Source organism: Halictus rubicundus, chromosome 9, assembly GCF_050948215.1.
Source record: "Halictus rubicundus isolate RS-2024b chromosome 9, iyHalRubi1_principal, whole genome shotgun sequence".
Classification (NCBI taxonomy): Eukaryota; Metazoa; Arthropoda; class Insecta; order Hymenoptera; family Halictidae; genus Halictus; species Halictus rubicundus.
Window position 1 is genome coordinate 14833552 of NC_135157.1, and position 26226 is coordinate 14859777.

The 26226-nt window shown below is 45.2% G+C and overlaps 1 protein-coding gene across 6 annotated transcripts in view; it reads left to right on the forward strand.

Moving 5' to 3' along the window:
• Positions 1 to 26226, forward strand: part of LOC143357013 (uncharacterized) — a 410515-nt gene that overhangs the window by 240090 nt on the left and 144199 nt on the right. For all 6 annotated transcript variants that reach the window (XR_013082750.1, XM_076793133.1, XM_076793135.1 and 3 more), the window contains one exon: positions 8261 to 8350. Coding sequence is in view for 5 of the 6 variants with exons in the window: in XM_076793133.1 (XP_076649248.1) it covers positions 8261 to 8350 (90 nt within the window). In the remaining variant the exon portion in view is untranslated. The remainder of the gene's footprint in view (positions 1 to 8260; positions 8351 to 26226) is intronic.

A 26226-nucleotide genomic window follows, 5' to 3' on the forward strand; every position in this document is an offset into this window, starting at 1 on the left:
GTCTCCCGTTCGCGCTAACTGTCTCGCGATCCTGGAAAACCGAGAATAGCGTTAACCCAGATACTCGATTTCTTTTCGTTCTGCTCGAACTGCCCGTTGAATGCCGATTTTCGATGCTAATTTCAGTTAACCGGCGTGCAGAACTAGCTGCACTTTTGTCGTGAACGCCTAGCTTTTAACTGGCTCCGAGTACGGTCAATTTGTTTCGCGAAAGTGTCGGTTTTAAATAAATTTTTGCGTTTCCTGTGGTAGCACAGCGAGCATTTTATGGTGTTGGCTATTACTATTGTAATTCTCGGGAGCAGTCGGACGAGTTTAAAGTAGGCTGTCGGGGAAGTTAGACGTGTGAAGATTGTTGAGGATTATTGAAACCAGGGATCGTTGTAAAATGAATGTTTGCATCTCTTTATTGCGTGGTAAATATTTCAGGATTGTACTGGCAATTTCTATTGTAATTCTCAAGCGATGCTAGAAGGGTTGTAAAGTGGAGGATCGTTAAAATCAATGGTGTGAAAATTATGGAAAATTATTCGAACCAGACAGCGTTCTAAATGTTTGCATTCCACCATTGTTAAATAAAGCAGTATGAGTTACCAATACCAATTTTCCAAGGAATTAGAAGGCTTGCGAAACGGAGGGTTGTTAAATTAAGAGGCGTGAAAATTGCGGAAGATTATTGAAACCTGTGATCGTTTGAAATAAATATTCTAAGGTGTTGCCAATTTCTATACTAATTTTGAAAAGAAGCAAAAGAATAATAAATTGGAGAAAATTACAGAAAATTGGAATCACAATATTAGTTAAAACAATTCGCACTCTACTTGCGAACGGAATTTCCACTACCTTTCGCAACATTCTGCAGATCTGTTTTGCAAAAATACTGCACGGTAGGAAATTCCCTGGCATCTCGCCGTGTGATCTTGTATCGATTTGATTACCTATTGTTCGCGTTCTGTGTCTAGCCTAGGTATATTACTTGACGGCGCCAGCCGAGTAATATGGAAAAATCTGTGAATTATAATTGCAGATGAACGCATTGTGCGTGTGCACCTGCGTCGTAAAAATAAACAGTTGAATTATTCATGCGTGTTCGCCGTTCTTCAGCATCGGCTCCATTATTTTCATCTTGTCGATGTTAATCTACGGTTAATTCATTCGCTCGGATAATGTCTTCATTAACTCTTTCGTTCTGAAATCAAAACGCTACAATTCGAGAAACCTTTTACGGTCGAAGTCGTGTTGCAATTTTCACTTGAAACCTATATTCGATTTTCCAAAATCGATCGTCCAAAAATATTTCTGGAACTTTATTTACTACCAAAGGGTTGCGGACCCCTTTAATAAACTTCTCGATATAGTAATTCTCCTCAGGTCTATTCTGCAACCTTCAAATATTCAACGTGAAACCTATGCTGAATTTCGAAAAATAACTCGCACGGAGAATGCCGCACAAAAATATTTCTGGAACTTTATTTACTACCAAAGGGTTGCGGACCCCTTTAATAAACTTCTCGATATAGTAATTCTCCTCAGGTCTATTCTGCAACCTTCAAATATTCAACGTGAAACCTATACTCAATTTCGAAAACTAATTCGCACGGAAAATACTTTATTTACTTCCGAAGGGTTGCGGACTCCCCTAATGGACATCTCGACGTTATAGTTCGCCGTATGCCTGGCCGGGGAGTATGGGAGTCGCGCGTTCCAGCAGATGTTAGCAAAGGCAGATAGGAGTCGCGTCAGAATCAGGCTTCGGTCTGGTTTCTATGAACCGAGGAACGGCTGCATTCGCGGGACACGGCGGCGTGTGCAGCAGCATCCGATTGCGTATCAGCGACCTCGATCGTCCCCCGGTGCATTCCCCTTTCCCTCTCTTGTTCTCCCCCACCCTGCCATTCAGATCATTATGTCAATGATCCCGGCCAGATCCGAGAGGAGGAAGCTTCTAACGCGGCAGCGCGAGCCTCATCCGCATACGACCATAAACTTCCTGATTCCCTTCGTCGCGGACCCTAATCCGTCCCGCGAGGCTGCAGAATTTTATTGCGCCTCCGGGATGCATCCACGTGCGTCGCACGATTCGAATTTTTAATTGACAGACCCTCGGATTAAAAATTTGCTTGCATGTGCAAAGAGAATAACAGCTTTTATTTAAGTATATTTAATTAACTGACCTGGGATTTTATATATTTCTGGAAAAAATTTCCAGCTGCAATTTCCAGAATAGTGACGATGAAAATATTTATAAGAATTTGAGGATAATATTTTATAGGCAACACATTTTTATCTAGTCTCTATTTCTTCATTTTAACAGGATAGAAGTATTTCAGAAATGGATTAATTGGCAAGCAATCTGGAGCAACAGATTTTAAACTCTCGGGTACCATTTGACCATTTTTTTCCGGTTCCCTAGCGAATAACAAGCGAAACCCTGCGGTCACATAATCGCCGCCGAAATGAGACGTTCCGCGGACGTTTTCTCCGCGATTATGCTGTCCGAGCATCTCAAGAGAAACATTTGTGGGTACAAGAAACGACCGGTTGGCCCGTCGAAAGGGAATCCCCGGGGCAGGGTGTTCGGTTTTTGTGGGAATGCGGTCAGGTGGCCCTAATCGCTTCATTTTACGGCGTTTCGGGTGGCCGTCGCTACCGGTTAGGTCAATCCGGGAGACCTAAGATCAGACGAACAGAATGTATCGTCTTTGGTCGGAGCGCGCGCTCCCGTGGTAGGTGCCGTCGAATTTAGGTTAATGCACGTTAATGCATCAAACGTGGAACCGGTTTTTCCACGGGTGTCGTTTCTCAGCCGTCGGATTCGGACGTCCCGTTCCGTTCCAGTCGTTTGTAGTCGTTACGTATTAATCACGCTGCGAGGCCTGCTGCTTTGTACCTATCGGGAAACAATGAGATCGATCGAACGGTAACGATTCCTTCTCCGCGATCCCCGGAGACGCTTAACCGGGCCTCTGTGATCGAACCGATTCGATAATGCGGTCGTTCACCTGCCGGCTGCGACACAATTGCTCCAAAAAGCTCCACGAGGTCGCAATAATTCGTTTCACGTTAACAACAATGGTTTTAATCACTCGTACAAATTTTGCAGTCTTCAAAAACCCTGGTGGAATTTTATTGCGAACATTTCATCGATCTACGTGTTCAATCTTATTATTCCGAGCTTATGTGTTACGTTCTACGATTTATTTGTGCCATATTATGATCTGTAGTGCCCAATATTAAACTCCTTGAATTTTAAGCTCACCCGTGTTAGTTTTTAAAAGCATCGAGGGCCATGTGAATATTATTTCCCAGTAATTATCACTTTGAACGCCAAACTAGAAACCCGAAAAATTCCATAAAATCAAAGTAAGTTATTTAATGAAATAAAAATTGCAAAAAATTAAATGTACGATTAAATGTTACAGTTCTTAATTAAGTTTAGTACAATGAATATATCAACGTAAAAATTCATTTTAAAACCTGCACAAATAATTCCGTCAGCCACATATGGCTGACGTGACGTTCAACGTGTTAATGTCACTCGAACCCGCCGAAGTTGCAAAGGGGAAGAAAAATGGCCCCGAGACAAAGAGCGCCGTGCCCAAAAAAATTGGAGAAACAGTCCAAGTTTGAACTTGCGTCGTCGCAGTGACAGGAAGTTGATTGCGGGTTGCGCGGTCGCCGAATTCAGGACGACAACCATACTCCGGTAAACGGACAGCTATATTACTCTAAAACGCGTGTCGCCGACGGTAATCACAGTGATCGGTGCCGCGCGAACGGCCACGGGAGACAAGACGCGGGGCCCCGGATAATGATTGCAATTAAAACGAGCGATCGTCCGGGACGTAATTATCGGGCACGCACCGGCGCGACGCGGCGCATTATTTACGCGGTCCACGTTTGACTGCGATTAACGAGAGGATTTATGGCACGCGACGGCGGCGGACCGACAGGCCGCGCGGATTTCTAATTTCTCGGGAACGAGCATAACCCGCGGGCTCGAGATCGCGTCGGTCAACGATCCACCGACGATTAAACCGCTGATTGGACGACGTCACGCGATGCCGAACAGCTGATCCCGCTTTCGATGTCTTTGCCGGATCGGACGCCGAACTTTCGGGCCCTTCGTTCGGAGAAACGGTGCCGAAACACGCGATTTTGACCGTTGGGACCGGTTTTACGGGCCGAAAGGGATGGCATTGTTCTGTGCTCGAAGTCGAGGGCACAATGAGATTGTCTCCGGATGGATTAATTGGATAACGATCGGTTCTCCGGAGGGGCTCCGAATAATTGCCGAATTTTCTGTAGTTTTATGGCGCAAACTGGCCGAGGCCATTTCGAACTAATTTTCGTCATTCTTTAGTTGCGTTTCCCTGCCTACTATGGTTCTAATTTTTGTGAAAGCCGGAACCTATCCCTTCCATCGGTCACTTCGCAAGTTCTGATTTGAATTTCTGATTTTGCAGAAAAATTCGCAGTGTAATGTTTACGCGGTTCCCCGTTGCTTTTGCAGCGATTGTCTTCTGATCGTTCATTTTCTCCGGAAGCAGATAAACGTCGCAAAATAATAGCAACACGCGAGTACGATCGTATGGTCGCGCGCAGATCGGAGTTCCGCGAAATCACGAACGATAAGCGTCGGATAAGCAACTGCGATTCCTTGGTCGTCGCTTATCGTCGCTGTTAGTCCCCTTTGTTCTCCGAACGGTCCCCCATTGAATCATCACGGCCCTCCCCCTATCCCCCTCCATCGTCGGCCCCTATTGTCTCGCGGGACTGTTGCTCTCGTTATCCGAGCAATTAACGCGCCGGTCGTTAACGAGTCTAACTGCTGAAATTTCCATGCAAATCAGCGGCGCAACGATGTTTTGATAGGTTGTCCGTGCGAAACGTCAGAAGGAAGGAATCACAGGCTTCGGGAAATTGTAGCTTCGGCTGCGAGGATACAGGGGATGCGTCTTAACTGACGGGATTATGGTTGGAGAGAAACGACGGTGGAAATTGTACGGGGAACGATCAGAATGTCGAATTTATTGACGATGATAATTAATAGCTGCGCGTTATAGGATTAACGATCGCTCTCGCGGACGATTATGGCAGCTTTGATCGACGCGGTGTCCGTCTTCATTCTGAGCATGATCGACTTGCACAGCTAGAAACGAACTGGTTGCTGTCCGGCTCGGAATGTTTATGCAAATTCGCGTGTTTGCGCTGGACGTTCGTGAAAGCTGAAATTTAGTTTGTCACTGTGATCTTGATAAATTGGAATTTTGTTTCGTGTTCTGTCTTGTGATTTTTTTAGAAATTTATGTATAAATGAAGTTTTCAATTGTTACATTGTTTGATTTTTGTAGACACATTTATCGAAGTTAGAAGTGAAATAATTAAAAATTAACTGTGTTAAATCCTATTTTGTGTGACTTTTTTAGTTTATGTATCGGAGAATTCGATTATACAATTGAATTTTTTTATTGGAGATATGGGATAAAGAGATGTTAAGATTTCAAATGTTAAAAACTATGATCTCGTACTAATTATAGTAATTGGTGCAGTGATTTGCGTTTTCCACGGATCATATCTCCAGTCAAGTTTGCCTTAAATTATATAATAACGAATGAATGTTTATGCCTGGCTCATGAATAATGTTAATTCATGATACCGAACGATTACGTACGTACAATCGTGTTTTTAATTCGAAGTCTGTTCTTACCGTACCATTAACTTCTTAAACGAACGATAATCAGGATAAACTTAGTACGAGGACAAATTTTAATACCGTTCAAATTTTCCTGTTTCGCGAATAAATAAAGTTACGTGAGCTGCTTAATCACGTAACGATTAGCGCTCGGCAACTTTCGATTATTATTCTTGTTACAAAATTTTATTATCCCGTTAGGTAAGTGCTGAATTGTTTGCAGCTTTCGCGAAGGCCTCGAGCAGTGAACAATAGTACAGTTCATGAAAAAATAAAGTGAGTTTCGCCTAAAAATGAGATAGGTAAGAAATAAATTAGCTGAGCAGTTTGAGTGAATTTATGAAATAATTGATACGAGAAGGCGCAGTAGTTCTTGCGCAGTATAATGTGGATATTATGGTGCATGGCTAGGCCGATTTATTTAAGTGCTATTTCACACAGATGATACCTGTAGAGAATAAATTCCTGCGAAACGATGCATAGAATTAAATTTAAAAGTCGAGTTAATCAATTAACAAATGCACGGAAAAATCGACGGTCTGGTATCAATTTTACACGCACTGCACTATAATTAAGCTGTTTCGTTGCGCCAAAATGTCACAAAAGAACCACGCGAGTCTAGGAAAAACAAGGCCGGCAAGAACAACGAACGAGAAAGCCCTTTCAGGTAGAACAGAGCAAGAACCGCAGGTGTGGCAAAGCGTTTCGCAGCGGCCGGTTTTATGCAACCAGCGGATTGGTCGGTAATAAAAGATCGGCGCAAAGTTATGCTCCCGTTTAAATCATCGGACTTCCTACAGCGCTCGGTCGGGACTCATTAAACGTTTGCTACTTTCATCGGCGCTTTTGCGCGTTGTGTTTAAACCGTAAGGACGAGCCACAATAAACCATAAACTGCCAGCGAGGCGTCTTAATTGCCAGCAATTAATTTGTCCACGTCGCGGCGGTAGAAAGCGCTACAAAATGACGCCGGTACGCCGCGCGATTATTAGAAGGCGAAAAGATGCGTGCGTATCCCGCGAGCCGTTCACTGTGCCGCTTCGCTCGCTGTGCTTCGCTCGCTGTGCTTCGCTTCCTCGAAGGTGGCGAGGGTTAAGAGGTGAAATTAGAGGAAGCCAAGCCGCGATCGTTCGGCACCGACGGGGTTGGGGAGGGGGGAGAGAGAGAAGGTCAGATTAAAAAGCGGATATTCTGTGGCTCGTTTCCGAGCCGGCAACCTTCAAATCCAGACGCGACGCGTCGGGCCACGGCGCTTCCTGTTTCGTGTCGTTCCTTCCACTATAAATTAGAAGTACTCCGCTTGACAGAAGTTAATTTACATCTCAACTCTCGATCACGGACCGGCGACAGCCCGAACGATTTCACTTTTGTTCCGAACCCGGCACTAAACTAAACTGCATTGTATTGGGTGAGCGCGAAAGTTCTGATGCGTTTCCGAACCAACGATCACTTATTTATAGGGTCCTCCATTTGTCGTTTTAACGTCGGGTCCATTTCTTCAGTCAAGTATTGTATGCTCTTTAATATATTAATATATTTTTATTTACATTTATGCAACAAGCTTCAAGTCGGGCGAATCAGCTCATTTTTGTTCGGAACATTTTTCTGACCAATAAATAGAATAAGGATTATTTGATACAAGAGGTGATAATGTATCCTAGGAAAAAAATGGATGTATTGTTGGTGCAGATTACAGCGGTAAACTGTGAAATAGCAGTGAACATCTCCCGATTGCGTCACGCAACTAGGAAAACAATAAAAGAAGAAATGAAACGCAGAGTCTACGGTCATAAACCATGGTTTAGCTAATGAGAATGATAATGGTCCATAAATTCATAGCCTGCACTCATAGCTTCATTATTAAGCCTAACCTTGACCATCAACACGTTAATGCGACCATTACTACCATTTAGTCCTGTAATGGTTTTCATAGTAACAATATTTTATCAAATAACTCGTAAAACGATCAAGGAGGAGTAACCGAGATGATTCATTAACCTTCTATGTCGTATGAAATGCAATTTTAATTAACAACTTACACTCAACAGCAATGTGACCGTAAGTTATGCGACAGTAAGTCTGTTGTACAAAAATAATTGGACGTAATTAGCAAATTGCTTTTTCAATCTGTTAAAACAAAGCGGAGAATTGTAAGCATTTAACTGCATCCCCTTTGTACAATGCTCCCTTTTGTGCAGTGTTGCGCAAACAAAGGTGGCAGGGCAGAATTTCGGCAATGTCGTCGAGTGCGAAAACACGCAGCTCATGCTCCCTATCGTTTTTCGTTTCACAGGGCCCGGGGGTTCCGAGAGAGAGAGAGCGAGGGAGAGGGAGGGAGAAAGAGAGTCATTCGATACTCTTTCTCGTTGGGTGAATCGCGGTCATATTTGTGCAACTGTCACGAGAGGGACTTTTACGCGAGCCCCATACGGTATTATATCAGATTACCGAAATCTGCTCGGTGTACGATTCCGTATAGTCGATTGAGATGCAAACGTGGACGGAGGGAGATCGGATCCGTAAAGGATGCGGGAGTAACGAGATCCCTGTTGTCTCCTGTTTCAGGAACGAAAAAGAGAGCCGACGACGTGGTAGCGCCCAGGACCATTCACGACGTACCGGAACACGTTCTCACGTGTGGCCTCACGCTTCCTGGTGAGTACGGAAAAACCATTACCCTGCCAGATCCTCGACCATACACCTCTCACTCACGAGCTTCCGTCACAACCACCCATACACTCAAATCAGCCACCAGAAAAATTCCTGAGACAAAGCTCGTCTAAACTTTGCCTCAGGAAACCAAAAATTTTTAACTTTTTTTAATCTAATCCTATAGATTCTGGCGAGAAAATGCCGAAAATCCAAATTTCATTCCCAGGAGATCACTAGTTCAAAAGTTATATTAATCTAATGCTCATCAAGCTTCCTAGACACTTTTTCTAGTAGTGCAATCTATAGCACCAGTCGCTCTAGGGACTTCATCCAGCAGGCAAGAAAATCCCTAGGCACGTATTCCTCTAAAAACAGAATCCTCACGGAAAACAGCATCCATCAGTGCAACCTCCATCAAATCCTAACAAGGACATCGCCTAACAGTGAACCGAATCCTCGGACACTCCTTTTGCGCTGGGCAAAGCAGTGTCCTGACAGATAATAGCGCACCCCGTGCAACACGATCAGCTCGAAAAGAATTTCCCACGCGACCATTTCACCGACCCACATATCCTCGGCGTTCCTATCCTTCGGCCGAGGACCTTCCCGCGCGAGCCTGCACAAACACACAAACACCTTTCGCCCCGTTAATCGTTGACAAAGCACCCGCGCCAGAATACAGTTAGACATCCTCGGATCCGGCCAGCTGAGAGCCCCGTGGTAAGGACGAAGGACAAAGGAGTAGAATGCCGCGCGATTGTGCGCACGTATCGGCGAGGCGTCCTCAACCACGTAAATAGATGCGACGCGGCCGAGGATGCGGGGGCGTGTGAACCGAGAGAGCCTAACAGGGCCCACGTGGTGGGTGGGTGTGCCCCGGCTTCCGCATACTCCTCCGCGTTATCTTTCCGAGGCGACAGCTGCAACAGTATATCGCGCGAACCAGCTTAACCCTTTAACTAGACAGCGCCCGGTGCAACACCTTTTTCAAATCGATCCGCGCGCCGCACTGCTCGGTCCACTAACGGAGTCAATAATTCTTTAAATCATTACCACGCCTAGAACAATGTTCACCTCGGGAAACCAGAAATTTTTAACTCTTCTTTACGTAATCCTGTAGATTTCGGCGCGAAAATGCCGAAAAGCCAAGTTTCGATCCTAGGAGACCACCGGTTGAAAGGTTACACGAGTTATTATCGTCTCAGCAGCGGAGGAGGGAAGGGAGTAGTCGAGGAATAAATTGCTACATCGCAATCGACTCGTGCGAGTTGTTGCCACACGTTTCCGAAGATGGAGGTAAACTTGGAGACTAGACAGCGCCCGATGCGACACATTTTTCAAATCGATCCGCGCGCCGGATTGGTCGTTCCACTTACGGAGTCACTTTGTCTCGTTATCGCTCGAAACCCTCTAATTCTTTAAATCATTACCACACCTAGAACAATGTTCACCTCGGGAAACCAGAAATTTTGAACTTTTCTTTACGTAATCCTGTAGATTTCGGCGCGAAAATGCCGAAAAGCCAAGTTTCGATCCTAGGAGACCACCGGTTGAAAGGTTACACGAGTTATTATCGTCTCAGCAGCGGAGGAGGGAAGGGAGTAGTCGAGGAATAAATTGCTACATCGCAATCGACTCGTGCGAGTTGTTGCCACACGTTTCCGAAGATGGAGGTAAACTTGGAGACTAGACAGCGCCCGATGCGACACATTTTTCAAATCGATCCGCGCGCCGGATTGCTCGTTCCACTTACGGAGTCACTTTGTCTCGTTATCGCTCGAAACCCTCTAATTCTTTAAATCATTACCACACCTAGAACAATGTTCACCTCGGGAAACCAGAAATTTTGAACTTTTCTTTACGTAATCCTGTAGATTTCGGCGCGAAAATGCCGAAAAGCCAAGTTTCGATCCTAGGAGACCACCGGTTGAAAGGTTAGACGAGTTATTAGCGTCTCTGCAGTGGAGGAGGGAAGGGAGTAGTCGAGGAATAAATTGGTAAATCGCAATCGACTCGTGCGAGTTGTTGCCACACGTTTCCGAAGATGGAGGTAAACTTGGAAGGCGCACCGGAGGAAAGGCGGCACGCGGTTCAGATGAAAGTTAGAATTGTATAATGCATGGGAAGTTTGTTTCCACGGAATAACTTCGGTGCCTGATATATATGCAAAAAGGAACACTCGGCTGTATTCCGTCCGTTCGTTCGTTCGGTCTTTTATGATTCTTTCCGTTCCGCCGTGTTATTAATCAGTCTACAAATGTTCCAGTGAAAACCGAAAAGATCCCGTGAGCCGAGAGATTTTTTCGCCGGCGAACAATTATAGCGATCGCCTATAGCGTAGAAAGTAAGAGGCTCCCTGCTCCAAAATACGATGACGAGTGAAAGGAAAAGTAGTATCTCGCGTTTCAATGGCTAAAGTAGCTCTCCTCGACAGGGCTCCAAATGTACTGGGTGTCTCTCGCATTCTGGGAACCTTCAGAGACAATAAATTCTCGAAATCCACCACAAAGTTTCGAAACCTAAAATCCCTAGCATCTCCGGCACCCTGAACATTTCTATTCTCCGTCCGTGTCTCCTTTGAGGTATTCAGCGTCCAAATCTTCAAAGGTCCATAATGTCCCCCTAATCTCCCAAGACTCTTAGCGTCCTCTGCAGCCCCTGCGCCCATAAAATCCCCCAAAAAATTCCATACTCTGATCCAGGCCATATCCGAGCAGAGCATCTTTCCATTGACAACATCACATTAAGGAACCGGGTTCCAGGCAACATTAGTCGAACGACGATAGTGTCTCCGACATTTCCCCCGAGTATTTCCCCTTCTGGCCGTTCTTTCCTGCTTTCCGTGTTGCTCGTATCCAAGGATGTCTAACTGTATTCCCGTACTTGGCGGAGAGCTGCCGCTTTGTCGCCGATTAGCTGTACGAACCTCCTCTCTTCTCTCTCTCTCTCTCTCTCTCTCTCTCTCTCTCTCTCTCTCTCTCTCTCTCTCGCCGTTAATGCAGGAAGAAGAGGAGCCGGCGAACGGGGTAATCGCTGCCACGCAGCGTCCGAGAAAACGGAACAGATAGGGAGCGATAACGATGTTGAGAGCTATCTGTTTTAATTGCCGCGTATGGTACCCTGTTTTTGCGGCCGGATCGAGCAAATGAATTCTTGCGACGTTACTTCGCTCTGTCTCCTTTATCGGTTTTTGCGAGCGCCGTTCAATAAGGAAAGTGGAATGCCGGTGGGAAGACCGCGTGTAATCTTCGGAAAAATTGCCTAACAACCGATATCGAATCCACCGGGTGTCCTGCAACCACCGGCGGAACAGTCCTTTCCAAAAAGAAGCCGGTCGGAAGCACGGAATTATCTTTCTACGAGAAACACAGTTTAGATAAAATTGAAAGCAGCTTAATTTAATATAAATAAAAATTGCTGCTCACGAACACAACGAGTGTATGAACGAAATCAACCAATTGCAAATGTCTCTGAATTTTCTAAATGTTTGTACGATCGCAGACTGGATTTTAATTTTCCCGGGAATGTTGATTAGCGAAACATGATATCCCGAGCGAATTTGTCGCGCAGCTTCGCGACGCAACGCGGACAATAAGCTTCCCAGTGCACCGTAACAGGAATACACCGGCGGGATTAGCTAACTCTTCAACTTCCACGTCCTCGTGTTTGCATTTCTGAGTAAATATACACATTCCCAACCCTGTTCCTCTCTCTCTCGGCTCGGTGCATTCTTCCGGCAGCGCGGCACTGTTCTCCTCCGTGCCAGCCAGTTTATTTAATTAATGTCGCGCGTTTCTGCCGAGCAGAGACTTCACACGACTTGTTTATCATCACCGTAGCAAAAGTATTCTTTCGCGTTCTTCCTGTGTTATGAAGGAATTATCCCCCGGTTATGCTATCTTTTTCCGCCATTATAGCATTATATTGTTCATCAGGAATAATTCCGCGGTGTATCATCAGGGTTCCCTTAAGAATAGCTTAGGAGCAGCGTAATCGTGCTTCATCCTTCCTTTGACGTGCTTGTAACAATGTTCGCGTGACTGATTAAAAATGTGGTCTAATTAGAGTGGGCACGAGAGTCATGACGTCATCGTGAATTTGTACAACGTTGCTCCAGCTGCACTTCAAATTAAAAATTGTAAAAATAGTGTCCAATAAGCAAATAACAAATGCTCGTTGCATTTGTTTTGTTCAAGTCTATTTGATCAAAAATCTGCCGCAGAAGTTTCACCAAAAGTCGTTCAATTTTAAGTAAACGGAATAATTAATTAACACGAGATCTGTAACAATTTTATTTGTAACACTGATCTGTACAAAAAGGCGATCAATTTTTCTATTCAATATCAAAATCTGTCACTTGCATTCATTTTTTATTTAATTTGTAAGGCGTAAACGTGAAAACAGACAGCTATAAAAAATTCGAGTTGAATGGCAAACATGCTAATCAATGAACGAGCACGAATTCTATCACGAATTCGAGCCCAACACGAATCTATAATGAAATCTGTGAGTCTCTCGAGTTTGTGATGATTGCTAACGTCTTCGATGGCTTATCATTTCATTAGGACGAGTGTTATCGTGATCGAGGTAGAATCAGCAAGACAGATCGGGTCCATAAATCACAGATTGATAGATTTCTCCCGATGACCGGTTACCAGCGATGTAATTCGTACTCTGCGCCCTGATTGAGTAGGAAACAGCAACAAATTAATAACTCGGCAAGCCGTTTAGCGTCGATTCGATTAAATCGGCCGTGGCGGAGGCCTGTGTTTTACCGGCCCCGGGAAATTAGAGCAAATGAAGGCGTGCGTACCCTCGGACGCCTTCGAGCGATGAAAAGTTCCTGGAATATGTTAGACAGGCCGGCCAACTTTCGAAACACCGATCGGAACCGTGGCCGTCGATCCAGCTGGATCCTCGAACGATCCATCCAGCTTCCACTTCCTGTTTATCCACGCCACTTCTGCTTAAACCATTTGAAACTTCAGAATTACAATTAGAGCACACGGATATCATCAATTAAGAAGAGTTTCGTTGTAAAAGTTGAGAAAAATGTTACCAATGATCCCCAAAGTTGAGCAAGGTCTGAAAAAATGTATTGAAAATATTAACAGGTTTCTAGCGATAAATTAATTTTTAATTAACGAGGTAGGATTTCTCGACCTCGCACAAATTTTTAAACATTTGGTGCGTCAGTTCTTGCTCAAGAAAAACGACTAACGAAAGTTAAACTTTTGTCCAGGAAATTGAGACTTCCTAGCAACCTGTCAATTTAAGATTTTGTAGCAGTCCTGAAATTTTATTTGCACATTAACGTGCCACAATGTAGTTCTTAACAACGGTATAGCATTATCCTGGCGATCATCGTGGCAATGCTATAAGGATACCATGACACATATCCTCCGCCATTATCGATGACGGATGATTACTATTATTTCAGAGATCGGATCGACGTTTGCTAGTTTACTTTCCAGCGATCATGAAGTTATGCGGTGTATCCAGAAACTGAAGTTATAAAGTTCAGTCTGACAGTTTCGATTGACTTTTTAACGATGCTCGACGTTGTCGAAGGAAATTGTTATAACATAATACATCACGAGATTGCGTGTTCATTATGCATTTACAGCATGTATCGGTTTCTAATAGTCCTCGCGTGTAAGGATGCAACTATTGAAAATAAAAAGCACAAATTGCAGGGCACAGGAGCTGAATACAAAATTTTTATTTTTAGCAATTTTAGGATGTTAAAAATTATATATCTTAAAATTCATTTAATTTTTCTACTGTTTTAAATTCCCTCTACTAATCTTTACTATAAACCAGTCCAGTATTAATTTTATTCCAAAGAATTTGTGCGATTGGCATAATATTTTTTGGAAGAGTGTACAAAATTGAAGGAAGCATAGCACACAAGAATGGAACATGCCTCGAACGAAATATTTCGTAAATTTCGAGAAAACTCCATTAAATATCGTGAACGGTGGCACTTATACGAGACAGCCAATGAAGTTTACGGTCCAGTCGACCGGTCCAGATCATAGCGAGGCACTTAGCTCACCGAAGCTTGCGCGAGAAAGCGATCCCGGCTCTTCAGGCTCGCTCGTTCGGCAATAAAGATGTTCAGCAAGCCATTGACCCGGCGACTTCCATAATGTTCCCTCCCGCGGCCTATCCGAGCGATATTCTATCGTCGACGTAGCTTGAAAAGTTCACGGATAATTATGAACACGCCACGGATTAGAAACCGCCGATGAAAGAGTAGAAACGGTACACACACAGGCGATAATTACGCCGCGGCTCAGGAGAGAGAGAGAGAGAGAGACCTTTGTCGCCGGGGAGAACGAGTTAGTATATCCAGGTGGTATTTGACTCGGACCTTTCGCGATTGATGATTCGGGGCCTCGAATTGTGTGTGTAATTGGCTGGATTAAACTATGGACGAGGGTCGATTGGAAGATTGTGATTTAAACGTCTCCCTCGGCTCGGGCTCCCTCATTAATACCGCGCGTTTCAACATTGCGGGCATTAGGAAACAATTTGCCCCATAACTTAGCGCTTTTGCTATTTCATAGTGCTTACGTATTCTCAGTTGTCAGTGGCATCTAAAAATTCGGAATTCTGCGCTACAATTTTCTATTTCTTCGTCAAAGTTCAATTAATCTGTCACAAAAAGTACACGATTCTCTCCTCGAAAAAATTGTGAACAACATTGACAACGTTCTCGGGAACCGTCCAGTCAAACACCTCGGTCCGTTTATTACTACAGTAAAGTCTAAGCCGAACGGAGCTACACGATCCTAGTCACAGCACGGACCCGAAGACTGGACTTAGATCGAGACTTTACTGTAGCAGACTGCGGATCTTCGTGCAAAGTAAAAATTGTTCAATTTTTCATCCCCTTCGGTGGAAAGCTCGTTAACACCACTATTTAAGCAACATTGGATAACGTGAAATAAAAGGACCGAGACTAGGCGAACGCCAGCATCGCGATCGTCATAAATTCATTATTAACAAGCCGGGACAAATAATGGCCGGGCTGCGGAAAGGTTCGAGGCTGCGTCTTTAATTAACGTCGTCCTGTGTCCCGAACACAATGAACGAAGTACCGCAAACCGTGCATAGATAATTAGTCTAATGCCTCGTCTTCGCATAAGCGCGGCCATTATCATAACTCGTCTATATACGGGTCCGGGGCCATGGAGAGGCGATGCAAATTTTCCGTCGATAAATTATCGTGCGTGCACCGATGATTCTTGCCGCGCCGGTCGTCTGCTGGTTCCTCTGCGAGCGGCAAGAATTATTGGCGCTTTGTGTACTGCGCTTTTCAACGACGCACCGCGGCATGCACTAGCTGTTACACCTACGCCAGGCTACGGGGTCCGACCAGGTGGTACCAAGGCCGTTTTTCAGCTGGATGCACTATGGCCGAGATACCGATGATGAAACGCTTCTTCGTCGCGCGGCGACACATTCCTCGCCGGACTTTGATTAGTGCTGGATCGCCGGCCCGAGGATAATTAGACGGATCTCTCTGCGAAACTAAAATTGCCTAGGTCGATAATGTTGAATTAACATTTCCTCCTTCGATAGTTTCAGCAAATCGAAAATAATTCTTCTTATAAATAAATCCGCGGTCTGGTGATCATTTCCGGACTAGATTAATCGCTATATTTGATATTTTTTGACAATTCTAACGCGTGTAATTATATTTTTGATAGCAACTGCATACAGTCTAGAAATATTTGACGATTTTTAAACTGATTTTTACCTCCGCTGTACGGTACAGTAATTTTTCTGCCCCCGGAGAGCACTGTGAGTTTCCCCCAGTGGCACGTTCCAAACGAAACAGCATCGAAACCCGGAAAAAGCGGATTTGCGCATGGGCTCATGGTTTGGAAATTTGAAAGGATGTGCAGAAATTCGTTGCGGGTTTGGAGATGATCGGCCGGATTCCCCGAAGTTGTCATACAAGGGGAACACGAGGAGAAGGGAGGCTATCGTTTAAAAACCGGTTAATGCCCGTTGGAGATGGAACATTGTAATTTTCGATACTCGATAATGACAGATCCGGGCGTCGTTTTAGGTGGTGGTTGGAGCCCGGTGCCCTGCTACGTGAGCAATTACGGTTCCCGGCCTGTGTACACGGTGCACGCAGCCAGAATTCAGGGTACGACCCAGATCCCAAGGAGCTGTCCGGTTAAGGTTTCGCCGAGGCCAATCGATAATTCCTCCCCGGCTGATCGATGCGCCTCGCCTTTATTCGTCGCGGATTTTCCACGCCGCTAATTGCCAAGAATATTGCCTCCTCTCTTTTACCGACGCACGCCGCTCCGCGCCGGCACAACGCGATGGGAACGCGTCCATCTAGAAAGCGGCGAATTTCCTGCTACTTGCTACTCGCGTTTCCACGCTTCCGATTAGAAATTTATTGACCTAGACATTCCGCGAATCCCCGGCGAATTAATGGCCTTATGAAACGCGGCTCGATTGGAATTTTTGCTGCGGCTGCCGATTGCCCTGTGCCCGCTCGCGTGATTTGTGGAGGCACGAAGCTGTTGTGCAATCTGCAGATTATTGCGAGTCTGGGAAATAGTGCGAATTTTGATGAAGCGGACATTTTGTCGATCCTGTTACATCGAGTCGCACAATCGAAAAGTTTACTGGACTAAACGGGACTGCTCGAAAATTATAGGTGATATAATTGCCGGTGGCAACAAAAGGCCCCCGGAGGGCCCAATTAAACAGCTGACCGACTTAGAAGGTCACCTGGATCGACGGCGAGCCTCGGATCTCGTTCTCTCGATCCCGACGGAGGGACACGCGCGATCTTCAATTGGCCGAGTAATTATTCGTTAATCGGGGCCGTGTCGGTGGTGGGAGGAAAGGGAGGGAGGGGGGCGGAGCCAAAGCAAAGCGATCGTGGGCCTTGCCGCTCGGTGGTATCGCGGTCAGCGAAACGGAGAATTATCGTTTAATTAATCACGCCGCGAGTCATCGCCCGCCGCGTGTACTTTCATTCAATTATTCACGTTTCTTGGGCCCGAGCGCCGATCGAGGCGTTCGAGCGAGAGAACCCGCTCGCGCGCTCGATCCTCTCCCGATCCTCCCCGATCCCGCTCGCGCCGCCGCTCGATCCTCTCTCGATCGCGAACGCCCGGCGAATTATTATCTGATCAATCAGCCGGCGGAGTACGCTGTCCGATCGATCGGATCGAATCACTATTTCGTAGTCAACCGAGCGGAGAATAATCGGTGAATTAATCAAACGGAGAATTATCGTGCGATCGGGGATTCCATTAATCAGCGATCACCGGCCGCCAGCCGCTGATTCTCTCGTTGCCTCGTTACGGAGCTTATTGTTAGATCGTTCTGATCCATCCTCCTTCTCTCTTTCCCTTGTTCCCCGTCGATGCCCGCCATCTTTCTCTCGCGTTCCCGCTCGCTTCGCAATCGGTTCGATGAATGATGCGATCGTCAGGCCTGAATCGCTTAATGAGACAGCGTGTATATCAATGTAATACGTTTCTAACTTTGTTCCTCGCGTTTCGGGGATTCGCCGGACGCCGTGCGGCGTGATGAAATTTATTCGTCTTTATTATCCCCGTAATTTGTGGTAATTAGTTTCGGTATTAGTTCCCGTCTCTGTTTGACGGCGAGTTGATTTCTTGTTGCCGAGGCTGTGTTTGATGGGCTTTGGACTCTGTGGAATATTTAAAAATTGGAAGGCCAAACATTATGCAGTGACGTATTAAAATAATGTCAGAGTACAGGCACGTGATTTTCATGTGAGTGGAATTATTGACAGGAGAAATAAATTTCTGTTTAGTTTCCCTTTCTTGCAAATTATACATTTTATTTCTAACAGTCAGAGATAAAAGTTTGATATTGCTGAAGCACAAAACCTTTTTGCTACCAGTGAACGATTAACTCCAGATCAAGGTTCTCCCTTCATTTCCATTCAACTAGAAGTCCATGACAAGTACACTGGGACATACACTTCCCGTCAGTCCGGTGCCACAAGGTTCCCTCGAATTTGAATTTCCAATTCCGAGCTGTCACGTTGAACACCTCCAGCCACGTCAAACCGCAATGTTGCAGGGTCATAACTCATTCAGGGAGCCACGTGACGCAGGAAATGGCCGAGGGTTGTCGGGAAACGGAATGCCAGTGGCTCACCCGATGTTTCCGATCGTTTCCTCTTATTATAGTTCCCTCGAGAGAACCGTTCCCCTCTTTCGTATCATTCTTTACCATTTATTCTGATCACTGAATGCCGATACCATTTTTAAAATAATTTGAGAATGGGAACAAGTCAAAAATAACGTGACTGTAGTATGCAAGAAGATTAACTACATAAAATTTGTATTATAGTCAAGGCGTCATAATGTTCTGGTCCATGATCTTCCAAAGTTGTTGCAAAAGCTCCAAGATTTCTAACCATAAACTCGCACAAAAATTGCAAGTGGCTTCACAGTTACCCTAAAAACTGCCACAATCTCAGTCTCACTCATGACTGTAGTATGCAAGAAGATTAACTACATAAAATTTGTATTATAGTCAAGCCGTCCTAATGTTCTGGTCCATGATCTTCCAAAGTTCTTGCAAAAGCTCCAAGTTCCTGCAAAAATTGCAAGTGTCTCCACAGTTACCCTAAAAGCTGCCACAATCTCAGTCCCACTCATATTGCCGCAATTAAGAGTAACGAACCAGGAAACGGGGCTGGTAGTATCTGAAATCGAGCACAACGAGGAGTAATTGATCACCGATACATGCACACATAGCGATCGAACGATCGTTGAAAAATCGCGAGACGCCGTTGCGCGTGTTAGAATTCTCGTTCGGTAAATCTTCCAGGCGGATTTCTTCTTTTCGCGGGGCGCGGAGCCGTATCTGGCCGAGCAATTTAATCGCGCGGTTGGTCAATAATATTTGCATAAACATATCTGAAAAGATATTTCAAGCCCGATCAGGCCGGTCACCGGTGTACCGTTAAATCGAGGTCTAAACGAACGCGCAACGATTACTCAAGAAGCTCACTGTTGAATGCGCGCCGCTGAATGAGAAACGGGACCTAAATTGGCGGTTCTCATCGAATAGTGAACGAAAGCGAGGATCAAGAAGGCAATTCCGCGCGACACCGCGATCACCGCGACGACGTACAGTGAAATTTATTAGCTTCCCGTAAATTCACCTTGACACTAATCACGCCGAGGCCCGCGCCGGAGGGGAATGACACCGCCGGTAGTCGGACAACAGACTATTCCTACCCCTTTGGAACGCGACTTCTTCCGAATATCACGGATCCATCGATCACTCGAATCGAAACGCATTCTGCGATTAAAGTTCCGTGGATTCCTCCGTTTTTTTTTTCGTCTTCTTCTTCTTCTTCTCGGTGCTTGGAATGCGACGCGGGGCACCGGGATTTCTGGCAAAAACGATTTAATGTCTGTGTCTCGATCCCTCGAACGTGACAAGTTGATTCGATTTTTAGATTCGCGGGATTTTTGCTCGTGATTTATTGTGATGGATGGAGCTCGCGGAGATGGGCAATCAATCATGACTGTTTAGAACCATGTGGTGCAGTTGAGAAATTGGACGGAAAAAGTTTGACACGGTTTATTGAGATTTATTAGGTTTTTTAGGTGGGAAAACATGGATTTTGATAGATTGACGAAGTTCTTTTTTAGGTAGGATTGTTTAAACACATTGGTAACTGAGAAATACAAAATTAGGATGTGCATTATATAGTTAGAGAAAATGAACGAGAAGTAGCACAAAATCCTGCATAACAAACGATCAACACTGAAATTCGTATTTATAATAAACATTCTTACGTGAAGAGTGCATTATTTTAATAAAAATATATCGTCACAATTTGTTCGAGACTCCTTAAATTGTTATAAATTATCATTTCTATGACCATCAATCGCTGGAATGAGCTCTGTCTCGTTCCCAGTAGCACAGATCAACGGAGCCAGTAGTAAAAGTCAGCCATTGGTCAGACAGGCCATCGGATACCGATTACAACTTCGTTATCGTCATAAGACACGATTCCTCTCACAAATACCTGCTAACAAAAATCGAGGCAGCTAATCTAGACCTAAATTAACATCCCCACATCGTTATTTAACCCTACAGTTCCCCCCAATTGTTTAAAAATAATTTTTATTTCGAGTTACAGTAACTCAACTGAAAGAGACCTGAAATTTCATTATAAGAATTAGAATCATTATTAGAATTAATATTAATAGCTTATAATATTGATATATTTTTTATTTACATTAAGTACATTAATAACAATAAACAATTTTAAAGCGATGTCCCAGGAAAAACATCGGGAATCGACAAAACAGCACAATGCTGAAGAGAAGAGAGCAGATCGGTATCGACGTTCAGTCGGTAGCTCGGTTGAATAATTATCGGATCTCTGGATCGTTGTCGCGACATCTGGTACGCTCGATTGGCCCCACCGATGACTTATTCCCGGCGTTAATTGCGCCGATAAGCGGCCAGGAAGCGTTGGATTGTTTCGAACGAGCGATCGGACGATCGTAAACGATTCTGACCATCGGTCGGCGTCAGGCACACGTACATACGTACACGCATACACGTACACACCTGTGCGCCGTTCTTCAACGTCGGGAACGCTCTGAAACAGCGATCGAGAGATACCGGACAGATGTAAGTCGCTCCGTGGTGAAAGGCGAGCCGATTTTTGGAAATTAATGGGATCGGATCTAACGCGATAGCCGCGCTATTGTTGCTGCTCCGTACCGACCCGTTCCAACAATCCTTTTATTCGATTTTCCATCTTGATGCACGAGCAATCCTGCACGTTAATTGTTTTATTGTGTCTGAAGCATTGTCGTATCTCACGAGCAGTAACATTGAATTGAAATCATCCTGCTGACAGATGAAATTGAATAATGAGACTGTAACGAAGTTTGTTTAGAAGAAACACACCTTCGATTGTTACGGAATTGTTTGAACTAATGTTTAACCTGTTTCCTGTTAATGGAGATTTCGGTAAGATGGAAAAACAAAATTTATGTTAATTGTATACGTATCTAGTTATTAGTTTAACGGTTCTGTATTGACAACAGTGTAATTGTATTTAAAAAATATTTAGTTCTGTTCGAAATCTTCCCCAGGTGTCTGACTCGAGAAGGTAGATTGTGGTGTTCAAAAAATGCATTCAGTATACACGATCGGTGGCGGTTGTTTACACTCGACCGCGGTTGAGAACAGAGTATCGATCGGTGGTCTCCGGATCAACGATCAATATAACTCTAAGAGATACATTCGATCGCTCCTGGGAGCGTGACGTACGCCCACCCGCCGTAGACCCGTTATCGGCTGCTGTTATCACTGATCTGCGCTCCTGGAACGAGCAGTTCCGCGAAACATCGTGGTCGATCTCGTTTCCTCGGGAAACTGACACGATGCTGGAAAAAATCCGAGTCCTAGATCCATTCCAGAGGAGATCGGGATCGATTCTGTGGAACTGATTTTAACTTCCTTGTATAACGCGACCCGCTGAAATCTGTGGACATAAATACGTGAATAAATTAATGACTGAACGCAATTTCTATTTCGTACTAACGAACATGGAAATTGGAACGACAGAAAGTTAGAAGAAAATTTATTCTACTGTTATTTTATGCTCGCTGCAACCCTGCACTGGTTGGATAGATTCTTGCAGTGGAATTATTAATATTCATTCGGGTTCATATTCAATTCATATTCGATGCTAATGTTGCCGTGGGGTCTTTAATTTATGAACTGAAAAACATTTTGTGTGGCATGTTTAGGTTGAATATTAGAACCACTTGCGTCAGTCGACTTCATATTCAGTTTTTTTAATAAATGACTACTGAGTTGCTATTCGGGCACTCATTTTAGTATTCAGTATCGATGCGAACCTGTGGCAAAACTAATCCTAAAAAATTCTGACTGAGCGTTCATCGTCAAAATATTGCAAAACAATGCTCACAACTGATCCTGTAGCAACGTGTACAACCCATCCAGAGATCATCAGCACTTCGTTATTACCAAACGCTGCCTAATCCCACGACAAGCATCATCACCCCGGCTCCCAATTCCCGTATCTCTGCCGAGCACCTTCCTCGGCGTCTCTCCCACACATCGGGATCCTCGGCTTTCATCTCGGCTGTCAGAGAGCCGCTATCTACGAGGCCCACGAGCCCGTCACAGAAACGAGATCCTCGGAAGAGGGAACAGCCGCGGCGAACAGTTCGCACGGATAATCTCGCGCTTCTATTAGGCGTACCAGAGAGCATGGTACACGGCGGCAAGGCGAAAAAGTCGCGCCGAAAGTGAACCATCCGCTCGCACACACGCGCCGCGTGTTCGTGCGTGGCTAACGCGCTCGATCCAATCCCGTCCGGCTGATAACCATAATCACGCAGCGGCCGGAGGTGTGCCGATGGCTCGCGCGAGGATGATGCGCCGCCTTTCTCCGTTTCCTGCGAGTTCCGCTGCAACGCGGTGTGCAACGCGTCGACTGGCCCGCGTCCCAGTTCCCCCACCACGCGGGTCTCGAAGCGGATCGGGCCCCCGTGGCGGGTCCCACGCCCGCGCGCGCGATCCTCGTTATTTACGAGTAGAAACGGAGGGTCGAGGGCGGACCGGCTGGGGCCTGTCCGAGCGCGGAACGGGATCGAGCTACTAATTGGCGAGCGAATTTTAATCGATCGCGAGAGGAACGTGCTCGCGCCTCCGCGCCGATGGGATGAGCCTCGGATCTGGGGACCGGTGCATCTATGGGAAACCGGTCGTTCTACATTTTCCCCCGGAAGATTCCTCGATTTTTCGTTGCACGCGTTTCTGGAAAATTCGCAAGATTTATGGTGGATTTAATTTTATTCGAGGAACAATTTTAAAGTAATTTTACAAGTAATTAAAATATACGTCACGCGGTGGTGAAGCTCCGGTTTTCTCGAGCGGTTTGCGAGTCACACTTCCAATTTCCGGCGACTTCCGCCCGGCAGAGCGTATCCCCCTCGCTCGGCGTTTAATGATCCATTTCTATGATCGATCCGGCCGCGCTAATTGGCCGCTAGATCTCTCCCATGGTTTCTCGGGAACGGTCACGATGGAATGATAAAGCCCGGGCGTGGTTTAACGTCATTTTAACGTCGCGAACGGGGGTCGTGGGTCAGGGATCGAAACACACGGCACTGCCCCCTTCGAACGGCATATGGGACACACGTTTCGCTGATGGAAAGTTCCGATAGCAGATTGTTCCTCCAGAAAAATCGATTCTAATGTCGTTCGGTTTTCAGCGGATCGGCGAAGGGGTCAGACCCCCGGGGAAGTTTCCGGAAACTGTTTCTCGGATCATTAAAGTCTTTGTTCACAATGGGAGAACGTCGGTTTCGAGCCGTTCGGGGGAATGAAAAATGCCGGCGGGGTTATGGGTTGACATTTAGAAAATGGTTCGCCGGGGAATTTTCCTCGGGTCCCATTGTGTCAGGGAACTATCTACCGTAAATATGTGATTGGGAGATATGAGGGTAATTGAACGGATTTGTGTGAACGCTTCGAAGTAGAGTGCGGGCCATTAGGCGATTTTCAGTTTTCGTGACTTGGCTCGTTTCTTTAATTATGGCCGTGGCGGGAGCCATTCTATCTGATTGCGGCTCGCGTTGCTCCTTGAAATTTTGCTGTTCGGCGAGTGAAAATGGATTTTAGCTGCGGCTGACGGTGGCTGTCCGATTCTACTGCGAACAGATATCAACTTCTGTTAATGCGTACTGCTTTGGACGTATATAATCCTTTTTTAGCCAAGATTGGAGCCGCCATAATTCGTACCGATTTTCAAGAAATATCAACACACGATCAACTACACTCACAAATAGTCAAACTAGACAGTTGATAAAATTTCCAGCAACGCTTCTTCCATTTATGCTGCACCCAGTTGCACGAATCTGCATCTCTGCCCGAATCTCTCATCAATCAACGGCGTCTGAAGGCGGCTAATGAAGACGTTTCTGGAAACGGTGATGATGAACGAGCATCGAACCGCGAAACAGTTCACATCGGTCTGCAACAGCGTGTGTACACGGCGGATCTATTTTTACGGCGATCTTTATATCCTGCCGAGCGTCGATCTCGCGGTAGTGCGATCAATGAACGAGCGCGAATTAGGCGTTGATTAATGCACGCGAGAACATCTTATTTGCGGAAAGGCACGGCCGGCGCGCGGCTCGGCGCAAAAGTGCATCGGCTGGTTCGGCGCTCATGCACGAATGTTCCCCGGTAATGCGAAAGAAACGCGGACCTCTATTAACCTTCAATCTTTCACCTTTCGACAGACTATCGACTCCTGCGTACCGCTCGTCGATCATCCGACCGCGGACGGCGCCTCTCCTAACGCGTTTCCGTATATCTCGCGCGCATAAATATATCAAACCGTCCGTGTATTAGCTGCAAATTGCGCAACAAACTATTCGACATTCCTGCGGACACGGCTTGACGCCGCTTGTCCATCTGCGTTGGCGAACACCTTTGCTCGTCCCTTGCGACAAAATGACTCCCCGCGGAACGCCTGACTGTTAGAGAAGTACAATTTTATTTTTACTGACGTCACGAATATTTCTTGCCGATTTATTCGCGTTGGAAAATTTTTATACGGACTAATCATCTAGAGAAATAGGGGACAAAGAAATTTATTTTTCAAGGGATTCCGTTTCAGAGTAGTATTTTATCTTTACTGACGTCAAAAATATTTCTTGCCGATTTATTCGCGTTGGAAAATTTTTATACGGACTAATCATCTAGAGAAATAGGGGACAAAGAAATTTATTTTTCAAAGGATTCCGTTTCAGAGTAGTATTTTATTTTTACTGAAGTCATAAATATTTCTTGCCGATTTATTCGCGTTGGCAAATTTTTATACCTACTAATCATCTAGAGAGATAGGGGACAAAGAAATTTATTTTTCAAAGGATTCCGTTTCAGAGCAGTATTTTATTTTTACTGAAGTCACTATTGTTCCTTGCCGGTTTATTCGCGTTGAAAAAGAAATTTATTTTTCAAAGGATTCAGTTTGAGAGTAGCATTTTATTTTTGCTGACGTCAGTGGTGTTTCTTGCCGGTTTATTCCGGCCGGAAATTTTTTGAACAGGAAGGTGCCTGGTGAAAAATGAGCCGATGTCTACCTGTTGGCTCGAAATTATAATTGCAGATGGTTTTGTACGATTTGTGCCAGCGTTACCGGCGGATTTACATCGGCGTTGCGCATGAGAAACGTACCGGGTACCGATTATTCCGAGAAGAACGCGGCGGCGCGGCTCACCGACTAATTAAGCGATTATAGCGTCCCGAGCGAGCTAACGAGTGTTAATCCAGAGCCAAGTCGTGCCCGATAGAGCTCGCTAGGGTCAACCTGCCGCGCACGCTCAGGTGAGCACGACGATAATTTTACTTATCAGTGTGTTTATACGGACTCCTCTTCCCGGCGTAATGTAAATGATTGTCCTCTTTGCCGAGACCCCAAAGGCCGTCCTCCCATTAGTCTGCCTCCAATTAAAATCAATTTCTTTAACGCGTTGAAACGGACGTTGATACTTCCTCTTCGAGGATCTCGTCGAGTGAAAATCGAAGACGTGCATGTACAATCCCCTTCACAAGTATTCCAGTCCCTCGATCTGCAGATTCCTATCCTGCCATGCTGTTTTGAGCAATAATTCTTAAATATGAGATTTAATGATGATAGATGCTATTAGGGAATTTTGGATGTCTCTAATTTTTAAGAACAAATTTTTCATTGTGTTCGAAGGTTCCATAAAAGTTGAGAGTAATTTTCTTATAATAAATATTTCCTTGAAAATAAGTACTTTAAACAGAAACTAAAC